This window comes from Camelus ferus, chromosome 8 (assembly GCF_009834535.1).
Source record: "Camelus ferus isolate YT-003-E chromosome 8, BCGSAC_Cfer_1.0, whole genome shotgun sequence".
Lineage (NCBI taxonomy): Eukaryota > Metazoa > Chordata > Mammalia > Artiodactyla > Camelidae > Camelus > Camelus ferus.
Genome location: NC_045703.1, coordinates 35,865,109 through 35,885,661, shown reverse-complemented (window position 1 = coordinate 35,885,661; position 20,553 = coordinate 35,865,109). Strand labels below are relative to the sequence as shown.

The 20,553-nt window shown below is 39.5% G+C and overlaps 1 protein-coding gene across 1 annotated transcript in view; it reads left to right on the top strand.

The window, feature by feature from the left end:
- Positions 1-20,493, top strand: part of ROS1 (ROS proto-oncogene 1, receptor tyrosine kinase) — a 106,899-nt gene extending 86,406 nt beyond the window's left edge. The window contains 5 exon segments of the mRNA XM_032484769.1: positions 1,840-1,937; positions 2,164-2,367; positions 3,385-3,519; positions 10,125-10,288; positions 19,281-20,493. Of these exon segments, the coding sequence (XP_032340660.1) occupies positions 1,840-1,937; positions 2,164-2,367; positions 3,385-3,519; positions 10,125-10,288; positions 19,281-19,579 (900 nt within the window). The 3' untranslated portion in view covers positions 19,580-20,493.
- The last annotated feature ends 60 nt before the right edge of the window (positions 20,494-20,553 follow it).

The window sequence follows — 20,553 nt, the reverse complement described above, 5'->3', positions numbered from 1 at the left end:
GAGGAGAGAGAGATGATTTCCAGCTGGCGAGACATGGGGAGGCTTCAGGAGGAGGTCTTCTGTTTGAGATACAACCAAGGCAGGAGCTCAGTCTCTGAAACTACCCTATGTGAGTCGTGCAAGGCTTTGACTGGGGAATAAGTAGAGATGGAGGTTCAGCATGTCCAAAGGGTTTGACAAGTGTTGACAGGCAGTAGCCCGGGACAGCACCTGGAGCTTTGGAGGCACAACATGGGGTGTTGAGGTGTCCCAGCAGGTTGTCACAGCGATGATCAGAAGCAAGTTATCGTTAGAGATTCAGGCAGGCAGCAGCCTTCTGAAAATCTGTCAGCAGGGAACAGGGCACAGGCCACCAGACTTGAAGTTCAGGAGCATGATTCTTGGTGAAGAATGTCTTCAAGAGTAGGTTTTGCCAAGAGCAAAGCAGAGTTCCACTCACAGAGGAACCCTGAAACAGCTGGGACTCAGACACAGGGCGTGAGGTGGGCATCTTGCAGACCTGAGCAGGGCTGCAGGGCGCTGATTCTTGGGATTAAGATGGAGCCTAGTTACCAGATGTAGGTGTGGGTGAGAGGGACCATGGCAGTGTTGAGTCCCAGCACATCAGATTCTTCCTGATTTGGAGACATGAGCTTGTCAGGGGAGGCAGAGGGAACAGCATTTAAGAGCACCCATCTCTGAGGAATCAAGGGATTTCAAGGTTGTGAATTCTTTGAGATGCTCAGTGAAGGATCTGGATGGAAATCGAGAATAAGGAGGGCATTCCAGGGATGAGAGCAGGGATAAGGGAGAGAGGTTGAGAAATGCAGAGCAGGTATAAGGAACAGCAAATGGGCCAGGATGACCAAGGCACAGATTGTGAGAAGAGAAACTATGGAAAATAAATGGACGCCAAGAGAGGCTGGTGCAGCCTGGGGCTGCCAGGGAGGCTATGCTCAGGAATCCTGTAATAGACTCTGCAGGCAGTGGGTCACAACAAAGTGAGCTAATAAAAGCACAGGAGGCTGGAGACATGGGAAGTTTGGGAAGTGTCAGATAGGGATGACAAAGGATTGAAACAGGGTAATTGCAGGGAGCTGGTAAGGGACAGACAGTATATGAATATAGCCTCCAGGAAGGAACTTTGAATTTTTTCCATATGGTACTAATAAAAACTTCAACTGGCTTTTTTCATGCAGAAATCATTGCAGCCAGTGCAGGCCCAACTGTGTATTTGTGCTGGCTCTCTTGGATAAGAAGAGTAATCTGTGACCTTGAAATAGAGTAGTGCTAGCAGTTTCTATGGGGCTCATGTGGAAAATAAGGCCATTGTCATGGCTGACATGGTAGTGTGACATTGGGCCAATAATTAAACTAGCCAGCACCAATTAAACTATCATTATTACTCCCTATCCGAGCAGCTACCATTTATTAAGTGCCCATTATGTACCAGCAGATTACATATCTTATCTCAAATCCTCCACCGTCAATGATATTACTCCCATTTTACATCTGAGAAAGTTGCTTAGTGAATTAAGCAATGCCAGCGAGTTCACACAGCTCATAAGTAGCAGAACTAGGTTTTAAGTCTTGGTCTGTCTGACCTGACACTCTGAGATCTTTCCCATAAAGAGTCTACATTGCCTCTGCTTACTAGAGAGTCTTATTTATGTATATTTTGGTAGAAAGCATATAAATTGTTCTTTTCCTCTTTGTTTGATTTCTTGGGACCATAACTAAAAATTTCTTTAAACATCATATATATGTGTGTACATGTATACATATGTAGCCATATACATATACATATATATTTTGTACAAACTGGAAAAGTACCTGTAATTTTTCTTTTATTTCTTACAGTTTCATGGCCCTTTACTCACCTTGGTTGACCTTGTAGACCTGTGTGTAGATATTTCAAAAGGCTGTGTCTACTTGGAGGAGATGCACTTCATTCATAGGTACAGCGATATTCTGGCTACAAGGTTCTTATGGGTATTGGCACCATAATAACCTATAGTTTGGGTAAAACGGAAACGATAGTAAAACATTTTCATTCCTTCAAAATAGCAATAATTTCCGTTAAAATCTCTCTTCTCTGCAGACCTGCTAGTGTTACTTCCCTGGTCTCTGGAACTTTGTGATTGTTATTATTACCAGTAGTATTAAACACAGCTTCTGCCACAGGGATCTGGCAGCTCGGAATTGCCTTGTCTCCGTGAAAGAGTATGCAAGTCCATCCCGGATGGTGAAGATCGGGGACTTTGGACTTGCCAGGGACGTCTATAAAAACGACTACTACAGAAAGAGAGGAGAAGGCCTGCTGCCTGTGCGGTGGATGGCTCCAGAAAGTTTGATGGATGGACTCTTCACTACTCAGTCTGATGTATGGTGAGCTCAACGGGAGGACACAGAGAAGTGTGGGCAGAGCCATCCAGTGTCAGAGCCACCGGGGATCGTAAAAGGTCATCTAATCTTGTTTTCCATGTGAGGAAACACGAAACCAGAGAGGTTAAGTGACTTGCCTCAAGCTGAAGTGGAAGCTGGTGGTCAGGAGGGACTGTTCCTGGGTCTCAGCAGTTTACACCCCTCCCTCCAGTTAGTTTTGATATTTGATCTGACTGTGCATGTGAAATAAGTGCATTTTCTTCAGATACCTTACTACTCTCCAAAGGTGTAGAGGCTGTGAGCAATAGGAATTGGTACCTATGAATTAATGTCCAAGTATGGGTCCAAATGCTTACAATTTGGGGATGTTTGGTTATTAATTTGAAAGTAGACTTTAAATCATATATCTCAAAGTTAGGACATGGGGGAGGTTTGGACAGCTCTTCATTATTTGAATAGAACCCTTCATTTTTGCTTGTTGACCCCAAACTTTTGACTAGAGCTGTTCAAAATGTAAAGATTTGTCCAATAACTTTTAAGCTTGACTGGACCTCTGCCAAACTGGGGATGAGATAAAGTTGGTCCTCAGTGTTACCAGTTTTTAATTCATGCCTTCCCTCTCCACATTTACTGGCACTCAAACTCAGAAAAAAATGGTGACATGCTTTTTTGCTCACCCCTAGTGTGTCTGCATAATGAGGCTATGAGAGCTCCACTCCATAGGTAGGTTCAGCCAGGGAGAAGGAGCTGAGTGGTGTGTGTGTGTGTGTGTGTGTTTGTGTGTTTGTGCCTCCACTAAGCCTTCCTATCACCTTTGAAGTGTCACTAGTAGGTAGTTGCTTGTTCTACTTTTTTGTGGGGTCAACTTGCTTTTAAGTCTCCCATTTGCCTTTTATGGGGCCAGTAATGCCAATCACAAAGTAGACTCTGATAGCCCTAGGAATAATTATGTTGCAAAAACCACCATAAACATGATGTTTGTAATAAGTATAATTAAAGCAAACTCTTTAATATCCCTAGGTCTTTTGGAATTCTGATTTGGGAAATTTTAACTCTTGGTCATCAGCCTTATCCAGCTCATTCCAACCTTGATGTTTTAAACTATGTGCAAACCGGAGGGAGACTGGAGCCACCGAGAAATTGTCCTGATGATCTGTAAGTTAATTATATTACCATAAGCACCCAAAAACAAAAACACATGCACATGCACTCTTATGCCTCACTGGTGTGGTATTTTAAAATAAAAACTGGAATCTCTATATTTGTATATCCTACATAAAATGTAAATTGATTGTGGCACTTAATTTACTAAATACACGATGGTATTTATAGGCATGATATTTCACTTCAGAAGCAAAATTTAGAACAGCAGAATATGTTTATACTCTAGGTTAAGTGAATTCTAATAAATAAATAAAAGTTCTTTGTGTGTGTGTGTGTGTGTACACATACTCATTTTATTTTGGAAGATCCGATTTGACTAACATCTTAACCTGCATATTAAAAGTTTCTGTTAAATAAAAATATATTGTTTAAAAATTAGATTGCTTTTGATAAAGCTGATATTGGGGTCTAGTACTACTTACTTATATAGGTTGTTATCTATTTATGAACTTAACATAAAGTGACTAAGTAAGTATTAGTGGTTCTATCAAATTGATCCTGGCAACTATTGAATTCTAATAGATTTGTGATCCTCAGAACAGTAGGTGATTTTGATCTACTTGTAAAGGAAAAACAAGCCAAGTTATTTTGCTGAGTGCTCATCTACCTTCTTGTGAACAACCTTAGCAGAAATATCAAGTCTTGACACTTTTTCTAAGAGGTGTTTTATGCAAAAAGTTTCTAAAAGAAGACATAGACAACTAGGATAAAGTCCTCTGTTCTGGGCACTACACAATGCTAAGCATTATATGGAAGACAGAGGAGTTTAAACCAGGGCCGTGGTACTGCAGCATCTCAGAATGTATTTTGAAAGAAAAGACCCACACATGCAGCAGTTGGATAACAAGCCAACATGTGATAAAGTGCTAAACTGTGTGGTACAGACAAGTGCAAAAGGAATTAGCAGTATGCGGATACACACCATGGTCGTACGGCCTTGACTGTGCTGTGTTATTTAGAGGATTATTCAGACTGGAGCCAAAGGATGATTAAGAACTGGGCACTTTGGTTGGACGTTCTACTGGTGAATGTTGTTGTATTATTTAAATCTTCCAGCTAGGCGAAGATTTGAATCACTGTTTCTGATTTAGCTTTTATAGCCTCTGGACTATTTACAGAAAGATCAGTTATACATATCCCTCAACAAAATTTGGTGGTGGTGGTGCCTAAAAATATGATTCATGATCCGTCTGGGGCAGATGGGAGAATATTCTCTAATTTGGGGGTAAGAAATTTATACAAAATTTGAAAACCTTTAGTTGGGCTTGAGGGAAACCCCCAGTGTACCTAAGTATTGAATACACTTTTATTGAAGGGTTAGCAAAGTCATCACTGTTTTGCGTCTCTTACACATTTGTTGAACACTCAGAAATTTCCCCCCAAATTTCAATTCTACAAAATCTTCCTTGTGCTGTTAGAATTGTGTCTGGCATATCTTCCCCTCTAGGAGCTCATCATAATCATGCAGTTTTGGGGGACGAGCACTTTAGGAATCAATCACTGAATTATGCATTTTGATTGACATGTACATTTGTTTTGTGTGGGGACAAGAAAGGTGGATAATTAATTGCCCTATTGTGGGGAAAAAAATGCAGTTATGTTGAACTTCGCTCTGTTCAAAGGTATCCAACAATTCAACCAGAAGCAGGAGGAAGGAGTGCTAGAAACATGCTAGAAATACATTCCTAATATAAGTGGGAAAAGATAATATTCTGTATAATTTTATCTTGAATAATTATTCAGTTGGATACATTATTGCTCTAATATTTTAAAAATATAGTTTCCTTGAAGCCAAAATTTCCATCGCTGGTTTTGAGGTTCATACGAAAGTAAAAGTAAACCATGCGGCAAGCCCTCCAAGGGCTGCATGCTCCAGTCCCTGCGAAGGGTTAACGATCCTTCCCCAACCAGGAAGACAAGCTGTCCTGAGGAAACAGAGCTCTCGGTGATGCCATCCAATCTGGCCACAGCCTTAAGTTGTCACGATAAAGATTAACTACTCTCCTTAGAGGACAGAGGGAACTGATTTTTATTTGAAGCTGTTCTCTGAGATCACAGTTCCAGCTTAGAGGGTTGAAAGGCTGTGCTGAGCCAGGCTACACCTTCTATTCACTGCTTAAATACTCAGCACCTGGTTGTACTCTGACTCAGGTGAGCCCATAGATGGCTACGCAGTGCTCAGCTATTCATGGAATGTGAGAGTTCAGAGCATTCCTGCTCTTCTTTCCATAGCCTGGGATGTACCGTGGAAAGCCAGGCCCTCAGCATTCTCTTCAGCTTTTAGTTTGCACAACAGTCACATCACTCTCAAGAAGAAACGGGATCAAAGGGCAATCGACATCAAGTGAGAGCTCTTTGGGGTTCTCTGACACAGGTGTCACAGGGCAGCTGAAACGGCTGGAGAGTCTCTCCAATCTAGGAGGCCATGATGGGAGAACATGGAGGCTCACTACCTTGTTCTCATCCCTGAAGAATGTGTATACCTCAGTGCTAATTGGGTCTTTCCAGGATTGGGTATAATAAATAAGGGTGATCTTCAAATCTCCATTTTATGTGCTTTGCTTAAATATCTATAGAAACTCGTCCCCTTAATACTGAAAGATGCCATGGAGTTTTCATCTGTTGAATTTCAATTGCCTTGTGAATGCAAGGATATTACTCATAGAGACTAATAATGAGCATGGGTAATGAGTCTTGTGCTATTCTGAAAAAAACTGAAGCAAAGAGGAGTAAAGGGTTGGCATGGTGAATGAAAGAATTTGAACAGGAATACTTAGTTAAATGAGATAGTTCAAGTACAATGAGTAAGTATCTATTTTGAGGTTGAACAACCAGCCCAGGTAAATTTGAACAAAAGTGAAGGACCTGTCAGTTTATTTAGAGTGACATGCTTGAGTATTTGTAACTATAACTTAGCAGAAGTGTTTAATGAATGATACTGAATTGTGACAAGTGCGTATTTGTAAGAAAAGACCTCCTGCCAAAGGCGTAGTCATTGTTACTAATTTTCCTGAAAGATGTAATAAATGCATTTTTTAGGATTGATAACATTTTAAAAGCCTAGTCATTTTATTTTATTGCCAGTTTAATGCTGTTTAAGACCACACATTGTGACTATTGCTTTATAGAGCACCTCTTTTCTTAATCCAGGACAATTCAGCGCTCATTTGTCCCTGGATCATGGGAGAGAAAGGTTTTCATACCATCAGGTCATATGTTTTTGTCATCAAAGAGTTAAGAATGATGATTGGAGTCAATGTAAATTAAAGCCTCCACTGAGGAAAAATTAAGAATATCTGCTTAAATCACTTGCATAGATTAAATGAGAGGCTGAATTTTGGGAGGGGAGTGTGAGTGGGTGAGGTGCAGAGTGGCCAAGGGACAACTCTAAGGATGGCTTCTCTCTCCTCCCTTCCTCCCTCCTCTGCTTTCTCCTTCTTTCTCACTTTTTCTTTCTTTCTCTCCTTCTAAATCATCTCCTTTAAGTACTGTGAATACTTTGAGATGGGTTATAAATAAATCAAATAACTAAAAACTTCATAACTGAAATGTGACAAGTCTTAAGAGAGCCTATCTATTCTTTGGCAATATCTCTAAGTCACAACTTTATTTTCAGAAGGGAGAGGCTTCCTGTGGCAAGTGACACTTTCCTTTTTCCTCTCACCTCTTAGGACACCCTTAGGTTAGTCATCAAGATTCGACTTTATCTATTGGTTTAAATTCTGTGATTGAATATAAGTTACATGGTGTTATTTCAAAGTCAAATTGTCCTACACTGAGTGCTTTGTATCAACCGTTTCTAAAAGCCATAGATTATAAAGAAATATGTAAAAGAGTATGATTCTAACTTTTAAACAATAGAACTAAATTTGGCACTCCATATCCAGAATGTAAGCTCCTTGTAATATATATGAAAAGAATCAGATCAATACCAAAAAACAGATCAATATTAGGTGTCTCCATGATACTCTGGCATTAACTCTGACCTGCGGTGCTTGTCAAGAAATGAAAGAGATGGAAGTGGGGTTTGCATGATGGATTATTATGGAATAGAGACTTTAAATACAATACCTATGATGATTTCTGGGTCATTGTCACCTAGTGATTGAATTTTTTTTTAACTCTAGCTCCATTGTCATTGCCTTAGTCCAAACCATTACCTCTTATCTAGTCTTCTTAAATAACTTCCTTGCTTCCTACTTGCCCCTCTGCAGTCCATTCTCCACACATATCAGCTAGAGTCATCCTTTAAAAATGCAAAGGTCATGTCTGTTTAGAAACCTTCAAAAGCTTCCCATTGTGATACCGCAGCATCCGGCTCGGAGCCTGGTCTTTGAGACCTGCGTGATCTCGCCTTCCTCTTCTGACCTCATCTCATATACTGTCCCCCTCAATGACTGCTCTACAGCCACACTGGCTTTCTTTCAGATTCTAAAATGTGGCAAGCTCTTTCCAAATTTAGGAATTTACACATGCTTTTCTCTCTTCTAGAGTGTCCCCTGACTCCAATCCCCACCCCATCCCCAGTTCCCATGAGTAGCATCTTATTTTTCCACAAAGTTCTTTGGCTTAAATGTCATCTCTGCAGAGGGTCCTTCTATGAGCCACTTACCAAAAATGTTCTGTCTCTAATTAGAGCTCACATTTAGTTTCTTTAGTACTTTTTTTTTTTTAAAGAACTTATGATTTGTAAATGTGTATTTATCTGTTGATATGGTAGTCCTAAAATTTAAAAATACTTCCCACTTTATGTTTCTTCATCAGTTTTTCTCTCTCTGCCCCAATCTGCCTGACGGCTAGTTTCGGAAAGTAAAAGAAGATGGCAGGTACTCGACCTTTTTTGGTAGTCAATAGACTTGAAAGCCAAGCTCCGAGGTGGAAGAGCGTTACTGTGAATCTTTTAGCTCCTTGTTAGTATGCCAAATGCCAGGTTTGAGTGACTAAACCTACAATTCTGTATAAGGGTAATCTAATAAAAAAAAGAGGGGTTGAGTAGAAACCTCACTCCTGTTAAGCCCCAAAGAAGTGTAGGAAGAAGAGACCTTGACAGATAGAGGTAAGAGCGTAAAGATGTTGGATATTTAGGCCCTGAAACGTCTGTATTCTTCAGTTAGATTAGGTGTGGCACCAAGGGCAGGAAGCAGCTGCCCACTCCTTCCAGTTTGGGAGGATGGCAAGGAGATCACTGAGCAGGGGATCCCTCACATTGACATGGAGACCTAGCATCATGGACAGGGTAGAATGGCATGTCCAGACAGAGAACATGGAGCTTGCATTTCCAAGCCTCCTTTGTTTCCCACGTAGTGTGAACATTTTGTTGAAAGCTGGAGATTTGACCAAGGAGCATCCTGGGGGCATGCAACAGGAATGGATTCCCTGGGCCTTGTCAGTAGATATAGGACATGATGCAGTCTCAGAGAAACCTGCAGCTAGAGAGAGAAAAGGAAGGACCAGTTCAGTGGGGAAGAGCCAATAGAACGGGTAAGGATATCATGGACTGCAGAGAGCAGCCAATGCCTACAGGATGGACCAGACCAGTCAGTCCCTATGGAATTCCTCATTATTCCACTCTGAGACTAGAGAAGGTCTGGAGGGCACAGTGGGGTCCAAAGGCTACTTCACTGTGCCACTCTAAGTTCCATAAAAGTTTCCCCCTACATATATCCTGACACCATCTTGGAGAAGAAGACAGAGGGAGTAGGAATAGCCTAAAAATAAGAGAGACTGAGTTATTTTTCAGAAAAGACTGAGTATTACCTAAAAAGAGTGGTTTAAAATATTGGAACAGACTAGCTTATAAATGGCATTGTACTAAATGAAGTTAATTTTCTTTTGCTAGCTGGGGCTCTGAGAATTAGGTACAGAAATACAAAAGAGCTCTGCTCCTATGAGTTGGAGTGGATAAACTTTAACACCTTCTTAGATTTACTGTATCTATCATATGAGGACAGGAGCCACACCGCCACATCTCTATCTGTTGATACATTGCTCATATACAATGTCCAAGAAATCTTAGCTAAAGGAATGAATGAACACTAGTTGAGTGCTGCACAGACATTTCTTAGGAAAAGATAATGTTTAATCAACCAGCTACTTATGTCTAGGGTAATTGAATCTCTTAATTAACCTGACAGTGTAATGAGTAAAAAGCATTAGAACTGAATCTGATTTCTACCTCTGGTTCTGCCACTAAATATCTGTGTGGCTTGGAGTAAATCTTAGATTTTGTTTTAGATATCAATGTATGAATGTAAAATTTAATCTCAGCTTCTTCAATAATTTTTATATCTGTTAGTTCCCTTATGTGTTCAGTAAACATTTTCCAACTGTTTATCTATCTATTCATTTGGATTACTAACTTAAAATAAATATCAACTTTTCAAAAGAAAGATGTTTCTAATAAAGGTAGTAATATTGCCAGTCTCTATTAAACAAGAAACAAAAGCTTTTGTTCTGGTTCAGTGATATTAATTACAGAAAACTGGCAATAACTCAATTTCTTTTCCTTCTAAAATGACCTTCCCTGGGTTATCAGGAATGATTGCCTAATGATACCCAATCACCATTTACTTTCGTGTCTTTACCCACACATCCAGGTGGACATTAATGACCCAGTGCTGGGCTCAAGAACCTGACCAAAGACCTACTTTCCATAAAATTCAAGACCAGCTTCAGTTATTCAGAAATTTTTCCTTAAATGGTATTTCTCAACGCGGAGAAGAAGCAAAACCTAGTGGAGTCATAAATGAAGGCTTTGAAGGTAAGTTGGATTCTTCTTCAGAATTTTTGTGTTTTCTCTCCAGTGTGAACAGAACAAGGTTAAAATGGGAGGTGCGTGGAAGACATCTTATGAAGACAAATATACTGGCACCATCCTCATAATTAAGTACTTATTATACTCCTCTTTGAAAAGAATTTTGATTTGTTCGCTAAACTAAAAAAAGAATAACGACCTAAATAGACATTTCTCCAAAGAAGACATACAAATGGCCACAGGCACATTAAAAGATGCTCAATATTGCCAATTATTAGAGAAATACAAATCAAATCCACAATGAGGTATCACCTCACACCAGTTAGAATGGCCATCATTAAAAAGTCTACAAATAATAAATGCTGAAGAGGATATGGAGAAAAAGGAACCCTCCTGCACGGTTCGTGGGAATGTAAATTGGTGCAGCCACTATGGAGGACAGTATGGAGGTTCCTTAAAAAAACTAAAAATAGAGTTACCATATGATCCAGCAATCCCACTCCTGGGCATATATCTGGAGAAAACTCTTAATTCGAAAAGACACATGCACCGCAATGTTCAAAGCAGCACTATTTACAGTAGCCAAGATATGGAAGCAACCTAAATGTCCACAGACATATGAATGGATAAAGAAGATTTTATATATATATACACACACATATATATATATATACACATATACATATATATACACATATAAATGTATATATATATAAAATGTAATGTTACTCAGCCATAAAAAAAGAATGAAATAATGCCATTTGCAGCAACATGGATGGACCTAGAGATTATCATACTAAGTGAATAAGTCAGAGAGAGAAAAATAAATACCATATGGTATCACTGATATATGAAATCTAAAAAAAGCTATGAATGAACTTACATACAAACTAGTAATAGACTCACAGACATAGGAAACAAACTATGGTTACCAAAGGGGAGGGGGGAAGGGATAAATTAGGAGTTTGGGATTAACATATACACACTGCTATATATAAACAACAAGGACCTCCTGTATAGCACAGAGAACTATATTCAGTATCTTGTAATAACCTATAATGGAAAAGAGTATGAAGAATATGTATATACATATGTGTGACTGAATCACTATGCTGTACACCAGAAGCTAACACAACACTGTAAATCACCTATACTTAAAAAGTTAGACAATCTAAACACTTACAGGCCCATTAGTAAGGGAATGATTAAATAAATTTGTTTCATATTGTAAAATGGCCATTTAAAAAGAATGAGATAACAGATACTGCCATAGTTTAAGGTTGAATAAATAAAGAAATTTGGAGGATATGTAAGAAAAAAAATAATGATATGACCCCTGGATTTATAATCTAAGATAGCAAGGAGGAGAAGTAACATGTTAGACTATATTTTCATGAGGTCTGTTCTCTCTGTCCTCCACCACTCATGCCAGTTTGGACCTCAAGTTGCCTTAATTATAGACTCTTAGTTGATGGTAAATTATCATCGTTGGTCTACGCAGTGCTTCTCTTTCATTTTGTTTGTTTGTTTAGTCCCTTTATCTTTATATTCCTCTCCTGTTCTATTTCCTCCCTCCACTTATCAGGCAGCCATTCTAATGTATTTAAAGTGTATCTTTTTATTTATGTATTTTCCTACAAAATGTGTATTGTGTTATGTAATGCTTTTCTTTCTTTTTTTTATTAAGCACTATCTTTTAAAGAGCCATCCATGTTGCTATGTATAAATCTAGTCTGCTGCCTCTAACTGTTAAATAATTTTGCTATGATTATTGTAGTGGGTCATGCCTTGCTAACGTCTAGTGTGATTTCACTGCAGTATTTTGGTATTAAAACACAGTAGTCACTTAATTCACTTCCAAAACCAGATTTTATAATACATTTGCCCAATTGGCTGCAGACAAGTGAATTTTAAAATGACCCTTCCCAGGTGTTCTAGAACTCCTTCCCATGTTTAAAAGTTTGCTGGACCCTTTGTTTGTTTTTTAATGCAAACATTCTTGCTTAGAAATAAACCTGTCAAGATGGACCATGACTCAGAATCTCTCAGAAATTAAGCCTCGTGGTCTTTGCAATGATTGATTATACACTGGCTGATGGCTGTCCTGGAGTCATCTCTCTACAGTGAGACCTTCACCTTGAGTGATACACTTGACTAATAATAGCAGGGAAAATAAGAAGCCCCAGGACAAATATCTGCCTGTCTTGTTTGCTGTGTTTCTGGCTACACGTTTTGAGTAACTTTGAATCCATCACATGAATGGAGGTGATGCTGATCTTGTGACTCCTTTAGTGAAAACAGCTAAGTGACAGATTGGAAAGGGCTGTGTGTGCTTTGAAAAGCACAGCTTATAATCCTCATCAGAATAACCTTGTTGATAGTCTCAAATTGGCTCTACCTGTGTTCTCATCATGGAACTGAGCTGATTCCAGGAGTGTTGATGGTGGAGCCCTTAGGAGTTACAACTGCAAGGAACTCCCATCCTGTTGGAGGGTTCTGTACGTAGTTTTGCCTGTGTGAAGATCACACAGGTTAAGGCAAAACATACCTTAAGCCATTCTACATACTATAAAGTCCTTCTCATTTTCTAAACATTTCCTTAATGTATTTCTCCAAGTGAATTTTTGATAAAATTTAAAAAAATTATTTCAACAGATAATTATTGACTTTTGTACAAGGCATAGTGGTAAGCACCCGAATTTAATGTGTTCCATTGGGATGCTTTAAAAAAAAAAAAGAAGGGGCAGGAATATATTATTTCCCTTGAGAAACTAGAATCAGTTTCTTTAATTTTGTATGTAAAGTGTAATAGTGAGCTCTGCTTCTACTGGAGATTTCAAGAGTTGTCCTTGTCATAGGACTGTGTCTCTGTCCACAGGAAAGGTGGATCTCACCAGTTTACTGTTGAATAATACTGTTCTGCTGAAGCCATTTGAATCTGCTCCTGCTCTGCCTGGTTCTTATTTGTTGTACCTTCATGTATGGAAACTTTAGAGGAACCACAATCTGGAGTGGTTTGACAATATGTGAAAAGAAATCTTTTGTTCCTGAGATAGAGGAATGGCAGTAATTGGGTTGAGTTGACTGCATAGATGTCTGAAAGGCAAGGAGAACATGGTTTTGCTCACTGGGCATTGAAAGTATGATTGTCTTACCAAATCGCTGTTCTCATCTCTAGAAAACAACACTTAACTGCTAAGCCTCTGATTCAGGTTTGCTTGTGAATATCATTTTTGTGGCCCTTATAAAATTAAACACAACCATTAATTGTCTTCTTAAATGTTTAAAAAAGAATTTTATGTTATTTTATAATCAATCAAAAGTGACTGCTGATCCTTTCTGATTTTTCTTCTAACTTTTCTAGTAATTAATCTCTGTAAAGGAGCTTGCTATATTATTTTATAATTGTATTTAAAGATCTTTACTATAAGAGTTATTTTTATTGTTTTAAAAACATAAAAGTATCTAAGCAGAGTAAAAAGTCAGAATCTCTTACTTGCTCTCTGTCCTCACTCCCCAGTGATAACCATCATCTGCAGTTTGATTGTATACTTCCAGGTACCTTACATGCATATACAGCCATTTACAGATAATATCATTTGTATGTGTTTGTATATGTACTGACTGGTCATCTAGAGGAATGCATTGGATGTAGAGTCTCTGGTCAGTTCTCCACCATTTTTTTCTTACAAATGAGCTTATTTTTTTAAAAGATTTGTTGAACAGACGATTTAAAACTGTATCTTCTGCCAGAAGCTGGGAGGTATTCTATGTCACCACTGAGAGGGAATCCATGTTCTGTGGTAGTCCCAAGGAAGGATGACAAATTTACACCCGTGTGTCAGAGGAAGAGTCAATAAAAGTCACTGAGAGGTTAATCCTAAACTGAGTTCTGCAGAGACGTGAGAAAAAATTATCTCAGCATAAAAACAGCAGAATGTATAAAGGCAGGGAATAGTAAAGAATAGGGTTTTCACAGAACTGCTGATAGTTGATCACACATGAGGGTGGAAAATGGCAAGTGATGAAATTGGAAGGATAGTGGTCACACTAATCAGGTAAGAAATGAAAATTAATGAAAGCAGAAATAACAAATGGTGACAGGTACAGGGAGAAGGATATGGAATCCAGACTTAGCACGGGGGTAAGTGCTGTAGGATTTGGCATCTAATTGGGTGAAGAAGAGAGAGGAGACCACGGTGAATCCCAGTGATTTGACAAACTAGATGAAACGCAGCGCTCTTCGCAAAGATGGGGGTGCACAGGGGGAGGAACAGCTTTGCACATGTTTAGTTTGAGTTGAGTGTGGGAGAAACGAAGAAGCCCAGAATTCAGCTGGAAGGTCTGTCTTGTAAATAGAGGTAGTTGAAGTCAGTGGTGTAGATGAAGTCATTCAATTAAAGTGTATAGAATAAGAAGAGAAGTAAGCAGTGCATTGAACCCAGAAAATAGCCAGTATTTGAGGGACTGACAAAGAAAGATGGTGGGCACTGGGAGGAGAAGTCAGGACGGGAAGGGGAAAGTTGTCATGGAAACCTGGAGGAGCAAGGCTGGCGGAGTTGGGAGCGGTCCAGTGTTGCAGAGATGAAAAGCTCCGTAGGGATGCAAGGATTTTACAGTTGACTGCTATTATATTTTAAAATTCAACTCTTTGCTCCTGGAAGCCATTCCTTCTAATGTGTACAGACCTTTTGTAAAAATCACAGAGGCAGACATGGTGGGTGTTAGAGGGCTTAGCTTTACCGTAGGAAGTCTCCATGAACCCTTGAGAAAATCTTTTTTACCATGTCGCACTACCTAGTTTATCTGTGAGGCTGAGGTAAGTAACAAACAATGCTCACAGCACATATACAGAACAAAATCCTTTTTTTGTGAACAGCTTTTCATTGCAATATTAGCTAATTTTATTTTAGCACTTTTAAAGTGCCCCTCATGCTACATGGGTTAACTCATTGAGTCCTCACAATAGTCCTATGAAATGAGCATTATAATATCACCATTTTACAGATGAAAAGACTGAGGTTTACTAACTTGCCCATGGTCACACTGCTGATATGGGGCTGAAGTGGGACTTTGCTCTCAGCCCTCATGGACACACAGCTCTGGTAAGGAAACTGCCCCCACTCTCTTCCCACTTTGATATCTTAGGTGTGCTGTGGACCTAGGGATAGTGACTTAATACTTTTGGCCTGCTAGAAAACATACACTAATCTCTCCTGGTTATGCCAAATTTATCTAGGTGCCAAGTTGTTGACAGACTGAATTAAAATTCTAAACAATATTCCAAAAAAAAAAAAAAGCAGACATAACTAGGCAGAATAAGGATGTAAGAAGAGTTCAACGGGGAATATAGCCAAACTTTGATACTTTAGACAGAAACAAGCAATTCTGTGCCGTAACAGATATATAATTCTAGTACAAGAGAAATTCTCATTCTGTTATTTACAGTGAATGGAAATCCTGAAGATAAGGATTGGAAAGAGATACGGGAATCACCAAAAACTCTGATAATTTCAATGCGACTGAACAAAAGCAGCAGGGAAGAGAGAAGAAATAGAACGAAAGGCAGAGTGTCCATATTTGCAAAGGATAGAAATCATGGAACAGTCTCTTTGAGGCAAGCCTAAACTCAAACTTCTCTTTTTAATAAAAGAGAATGTGTTTAACAATAGTTTGCTGCTTTGCAGACTAGTGGGCATATTTAGCAAAACTGGGAGAAGTCTGTCTTCATGTTATTGTCAGAGATGTGTAAGAAGATAAGAAAACCATTGGGAGAACTTTTGTGAAAAAAAGAAATAAAGTGCTTTAGGATTACAGGGGGTAATTATACCAAGCCACTGCTATGGTCCTACTGACCTAATGGGGTGGAGAGGGGATAGAGAGAGAAGATTAGTAACATATCTGGGCATCCAGTAAAAATATCCCAGTGACTTCATCCAAACATTTGTGTAAACATCACCTCATCAGTCCCAGAGAGTTCTACAGGAAACAAATCTAAATGCTCCTCTGCTGTGCTAAACATAGCCAGTCAGCCGGCATATGTCTCGTCTGTAAATACCCTATCTTACTTGGAAGTCTTTAGTTTAATATTTCCCTCTTAAATCAAGAGTTGCCGTGTTTGTGCTGTCTTTGTTCAGGATCTTTGCTTTAAGGACCTGCAGGTTTTCTATTCAGGAGTTTTTAAACAAAAATAAACAACCCACCCCATCTCTCATAAATTCTTTATGTAATAAGAAGATGTAGTAATTGCTGAAAGCTTGTCAGGTCAAGTTACTAAATATTGCCCTGAGTACTATGAACCAATGAAATACTTAGCTAATGGTTTTTTTTTTTTTTTTGACATATGGCACCAGAAATTGTAAAGAGAATTTATTTGCCTTATGTAAAACATTTTTTCCCAATAACTCAATATAGGCAAAAAATTTAATCATGTTTCAGTAGAAAGTTTCCCAGTATGCTATTTAATGGGCTAAAGGTATGACAGCTAAGTAGCTGATGACATGAATAGCTGGACCTATATTGTAGATGTACGTTTTTGTCGAAATTCTAAACTCCTGTAGCCTAATTCCTTTAATCCCTTTAGGCATATCATCTTAATTTCCTCAATGATCTGGGCCAATAGACCATTTAAAGTTAAATATCCTGCTTCTTTCATTTTTTGATGCTTTCAATTTCTGTTATCATGTACAGCAAGTTCTTTGGAGCTTCTCAGTGGCTATCGGTACATATTGACAATAATCTTAACAGTTGGCTCTTTCCATAGATATTCAGCACTTAGGCACTGGCCAATCTTGGCATCTGATGAAGTTATTTCTGTGGGAGAGGTATTGTACAACACTGTCTGTCTGTTTGCGTGGTTTGCAATATGCTACAGTGAAGTTTAAAAGTGAAGGGGAACATGAGATGATGCCAAAGAGCCTGTGAGCCTGCAGCGCGGCCTTCTCGTTCTGCAGCAGTGGGGGGTGGTCCTGAAGCGAAATGAGGGCATTCTAATAAGACAGAGCAAGGACAGTAGTTCATGTGCTTTTATAATAAAATAAGCTTTTTAGTTCAGGTTTGGAACCTAATAAACAAGCAGGTCCATTCAATTCCTTTAGGGAAAAATAGGTGCAATTGTGCTTCCCTTTGTCCTTTGACAATGTTTAGATTTTCCCAATATTACAACTTAAATACATTCCAAATAAACCCAGTCTGGGTGTAAGGCAGGGCTAAGCGCTTGGCAGCCCAGCAGGCCTCCCCCTCACATGTGGATGCTCTCCTGCTGGAAGGATGAGGAGGAGAAAGGGAAGGACCATCATCTATTGACTGAAAGGTTTCTGATTTGTAAAATGTGGTGCTTTATGAAAGGACAGTAATACTTCTGATCATAAATTTTTCATGCAGGTAGTAATGCCCAGAGACTGGAAAGCATTGATAAAAACAAATAATTCCCACGACATACATTTGCATATTTATCTTACTGATTCCCTAGAATTTTGTGGAATGTTTTGGAAACCTTGCTATTAGGTTTCAACAAGGATTCTTACACTTCTCTAAGTAAGAAGGTCAGTTTTTAAGTACAGTAAGACAGGAAAAAAATGAGCATAACTGTAAAGAAGGTCAGTTACCCTCTGGCCACCTGGTTTTCTGCTGCCACCCACACTGCACACCCATGAGTGTCTGGAATCCGTGCTTCTCAAGGACTCCTGGAGGGCACCCTGCCTACCACCTCCTCCTCACACAGCGCGGCAGCTCCACCCTCCCCTCAAGGAGGTAAATGTGAGGACACAGACTAGAGCAGACAGTATGGGTTCAAATTCTAGGTGTGTGACCTTGGGCAAATCATTAAACTCCTCTGCGCCTCAATTTCCTCATCTGTTAAACAGAGATCATACTAGTACCTACTTAACAGGAGAAGAATGAGTTGATATATGCAAATAGCTTAGAATAGTGCCAGGTACGTAGCAAGTATCTGTAAGTATTAATAACAACATCGACAATTATTATTACTATACTCCATGTCATTTTTCCTCTCCCTCAACCCTGCCACCAAAACTTGCCTGTGTCCGTTCCCTCCCTAACCTTGCCTTTGGAGGTCATAAGTCTGTTAGTTCTAATGTATACGTCAGTTAGTGTTAATGATTTCATATGCCACTCGTCCAGGGAGATGACTGAGGGGGACCAGCCACACTGGCTGCCTCGCCCTTCCCCCGTCCACACCCAGCGTGCTCCTGCCTCTTCCCTGACCTCTCTGCCTTGAATCGTCTTCCTAAGATATTCACGTGACAAATTCCCTGGCTTATCAGGTCTCTCCTCGAATTTTGCCTCATCAGAGAGGACTTTGCTGACCCCTCATCTGAAATAGCAGCCCTCTCCCACCACCACCGTTCTTCTCTTGTCCCTTTTGTTCTGTTGGATTTTCCTTCGTGGCGCTTATGTCACCTGACACATTTTTAGTTGTCCACTAGTATATTGTCTGTCTCCCCCCCATTAGAATGTCAACCCCAAACAGCAACAGAGTTCTTTCATTCATTACTGTATCACTGATACTGAGATGACAGCCTGGTATGTAGTAGGCACCCAGTAAATATTGCCCCAATAAATGATTAAATCACTTGACCTATAGAAATACATCTTTAAAGGTAGATATTTTAGTTGATGTGGCATCTTAGACAAGTGGGGTTATCCTAGGGCCACTTAGTTCCTGTCACAAAGACTGTGACCCGTTTCACCTGTCAGGGCAGAGTCAGTCACCTCTGTGCTCTCACCACTTATATGTTCCTTTCTTATGTAAGCACACACCACCTTCTGTAGCACTATTTCTGCTCCCCTATGAGACCTCGGTAGTGTCAAGGACAGGGCACATGTCCTTTTGACCTTTGTGTTCCCTGAGTGGTTGCCACACATGTTTGTGAACCCACGTGTAAGGCTGGTGTGGTTCTAATTCTCATACAGCCAGGATGTTACAAATCAAGGAAATCAAATCGATGCTAGAATAACTTTTATATTTTTTTCACAGATGAAGATGGTCATGTGATTTGTTTGAATTCAGATGACGTTATATCTGAAGCCAAGAACCAAGAAGGGTTAAACTATATGGTACTTGCTACAGAATTTAGCCAAGGTGAAGCTAATTCTGAGGGTCCTGTAGACTCCAAAGAATCTGACTCTCGTGGTCTGAGGAAAGAAGAGAAGGAACCACATGCAGACAAAGATATCTGCCAAGAAAAACAAGTGGCTTACTGCCCTCCTGGCAAGCCCGAGGGCCTGAACTACGCCTGCCTCACTCACAGTGGATATGGAGACGGGTCTGATTAATAGCTCTGTTAGGGAAGCGCAGAGTTGAGACAAACACTCCTCCCATTAAGTAGTCACTGAAAGAAAACCTGGTAGAGTGACAGATGTGGTGGTGTGGTGGTCTATGGCTCCTAATGAACACCGGAAAGTGCCTGAATTCTAATCTTGGTTCCAAGAGCCATTTGGTTTTAGTGTGACAATCCCCACGCCAACTGTGTAACCTTCAGCAGAATTCTGGGGTGAACCTTTGAGCATTTGGAAAGCTTAGTAAGACTCACGATTCTGGAAGGGAAACTGCTTCTCCTTACCCCAAGGGCCCTTAGGCCATTGCCCACCCCCTTCAGTCTGGGCTGTAACAGAAACAGTTAGATGGTTAGAGACAAAGCAGGTTTGTTCTGAGACCTGAAGGAGGAGGGTAGAAGCCTGCTCAGGGGAATGACTGAACTACAGGCTATCCCCAAAGGGACAGAGGAAATGACCAAACAACTCTACCCACACAGAAGGAACCAGCACCTACGACACGAGAAGTCATTTGGAAAGAGATGACTACAATAAAAGATGGTCTTTCATGACTCCTCTAAAATATTTTGTATTTTGGAGGCTTGGAACAGTAGCTTCAATCATTGAAAATAGGACAATGAAGATCTCTGTGTCCTAAAGTTTAGCATTCCGTGATCTTTGGGTTGTACATAAATCGCTCTGTGATTTGTGTGCTATTACAGAAATTAGCTAATATAAAGATTGTTTTTGTTTGCCATATCTATTTTATATATAACATACTTAGGATTACACTTACTATCAAATTATCCTTAAAATTAAATATAAGTGATTGTATAATGTTAATTCAAGCTATGTGATTTTTAGCGACCATACAAAATAATAAATACCTGAATGAGAACTATTAAAAAACTTCTTCAGAGAAACACTCTGATTTAAAGCCAGTTTTTTGGTTTTTTGTTTTTGTTTTTGTTTTTGCAGTTACCTATTTAAATCTG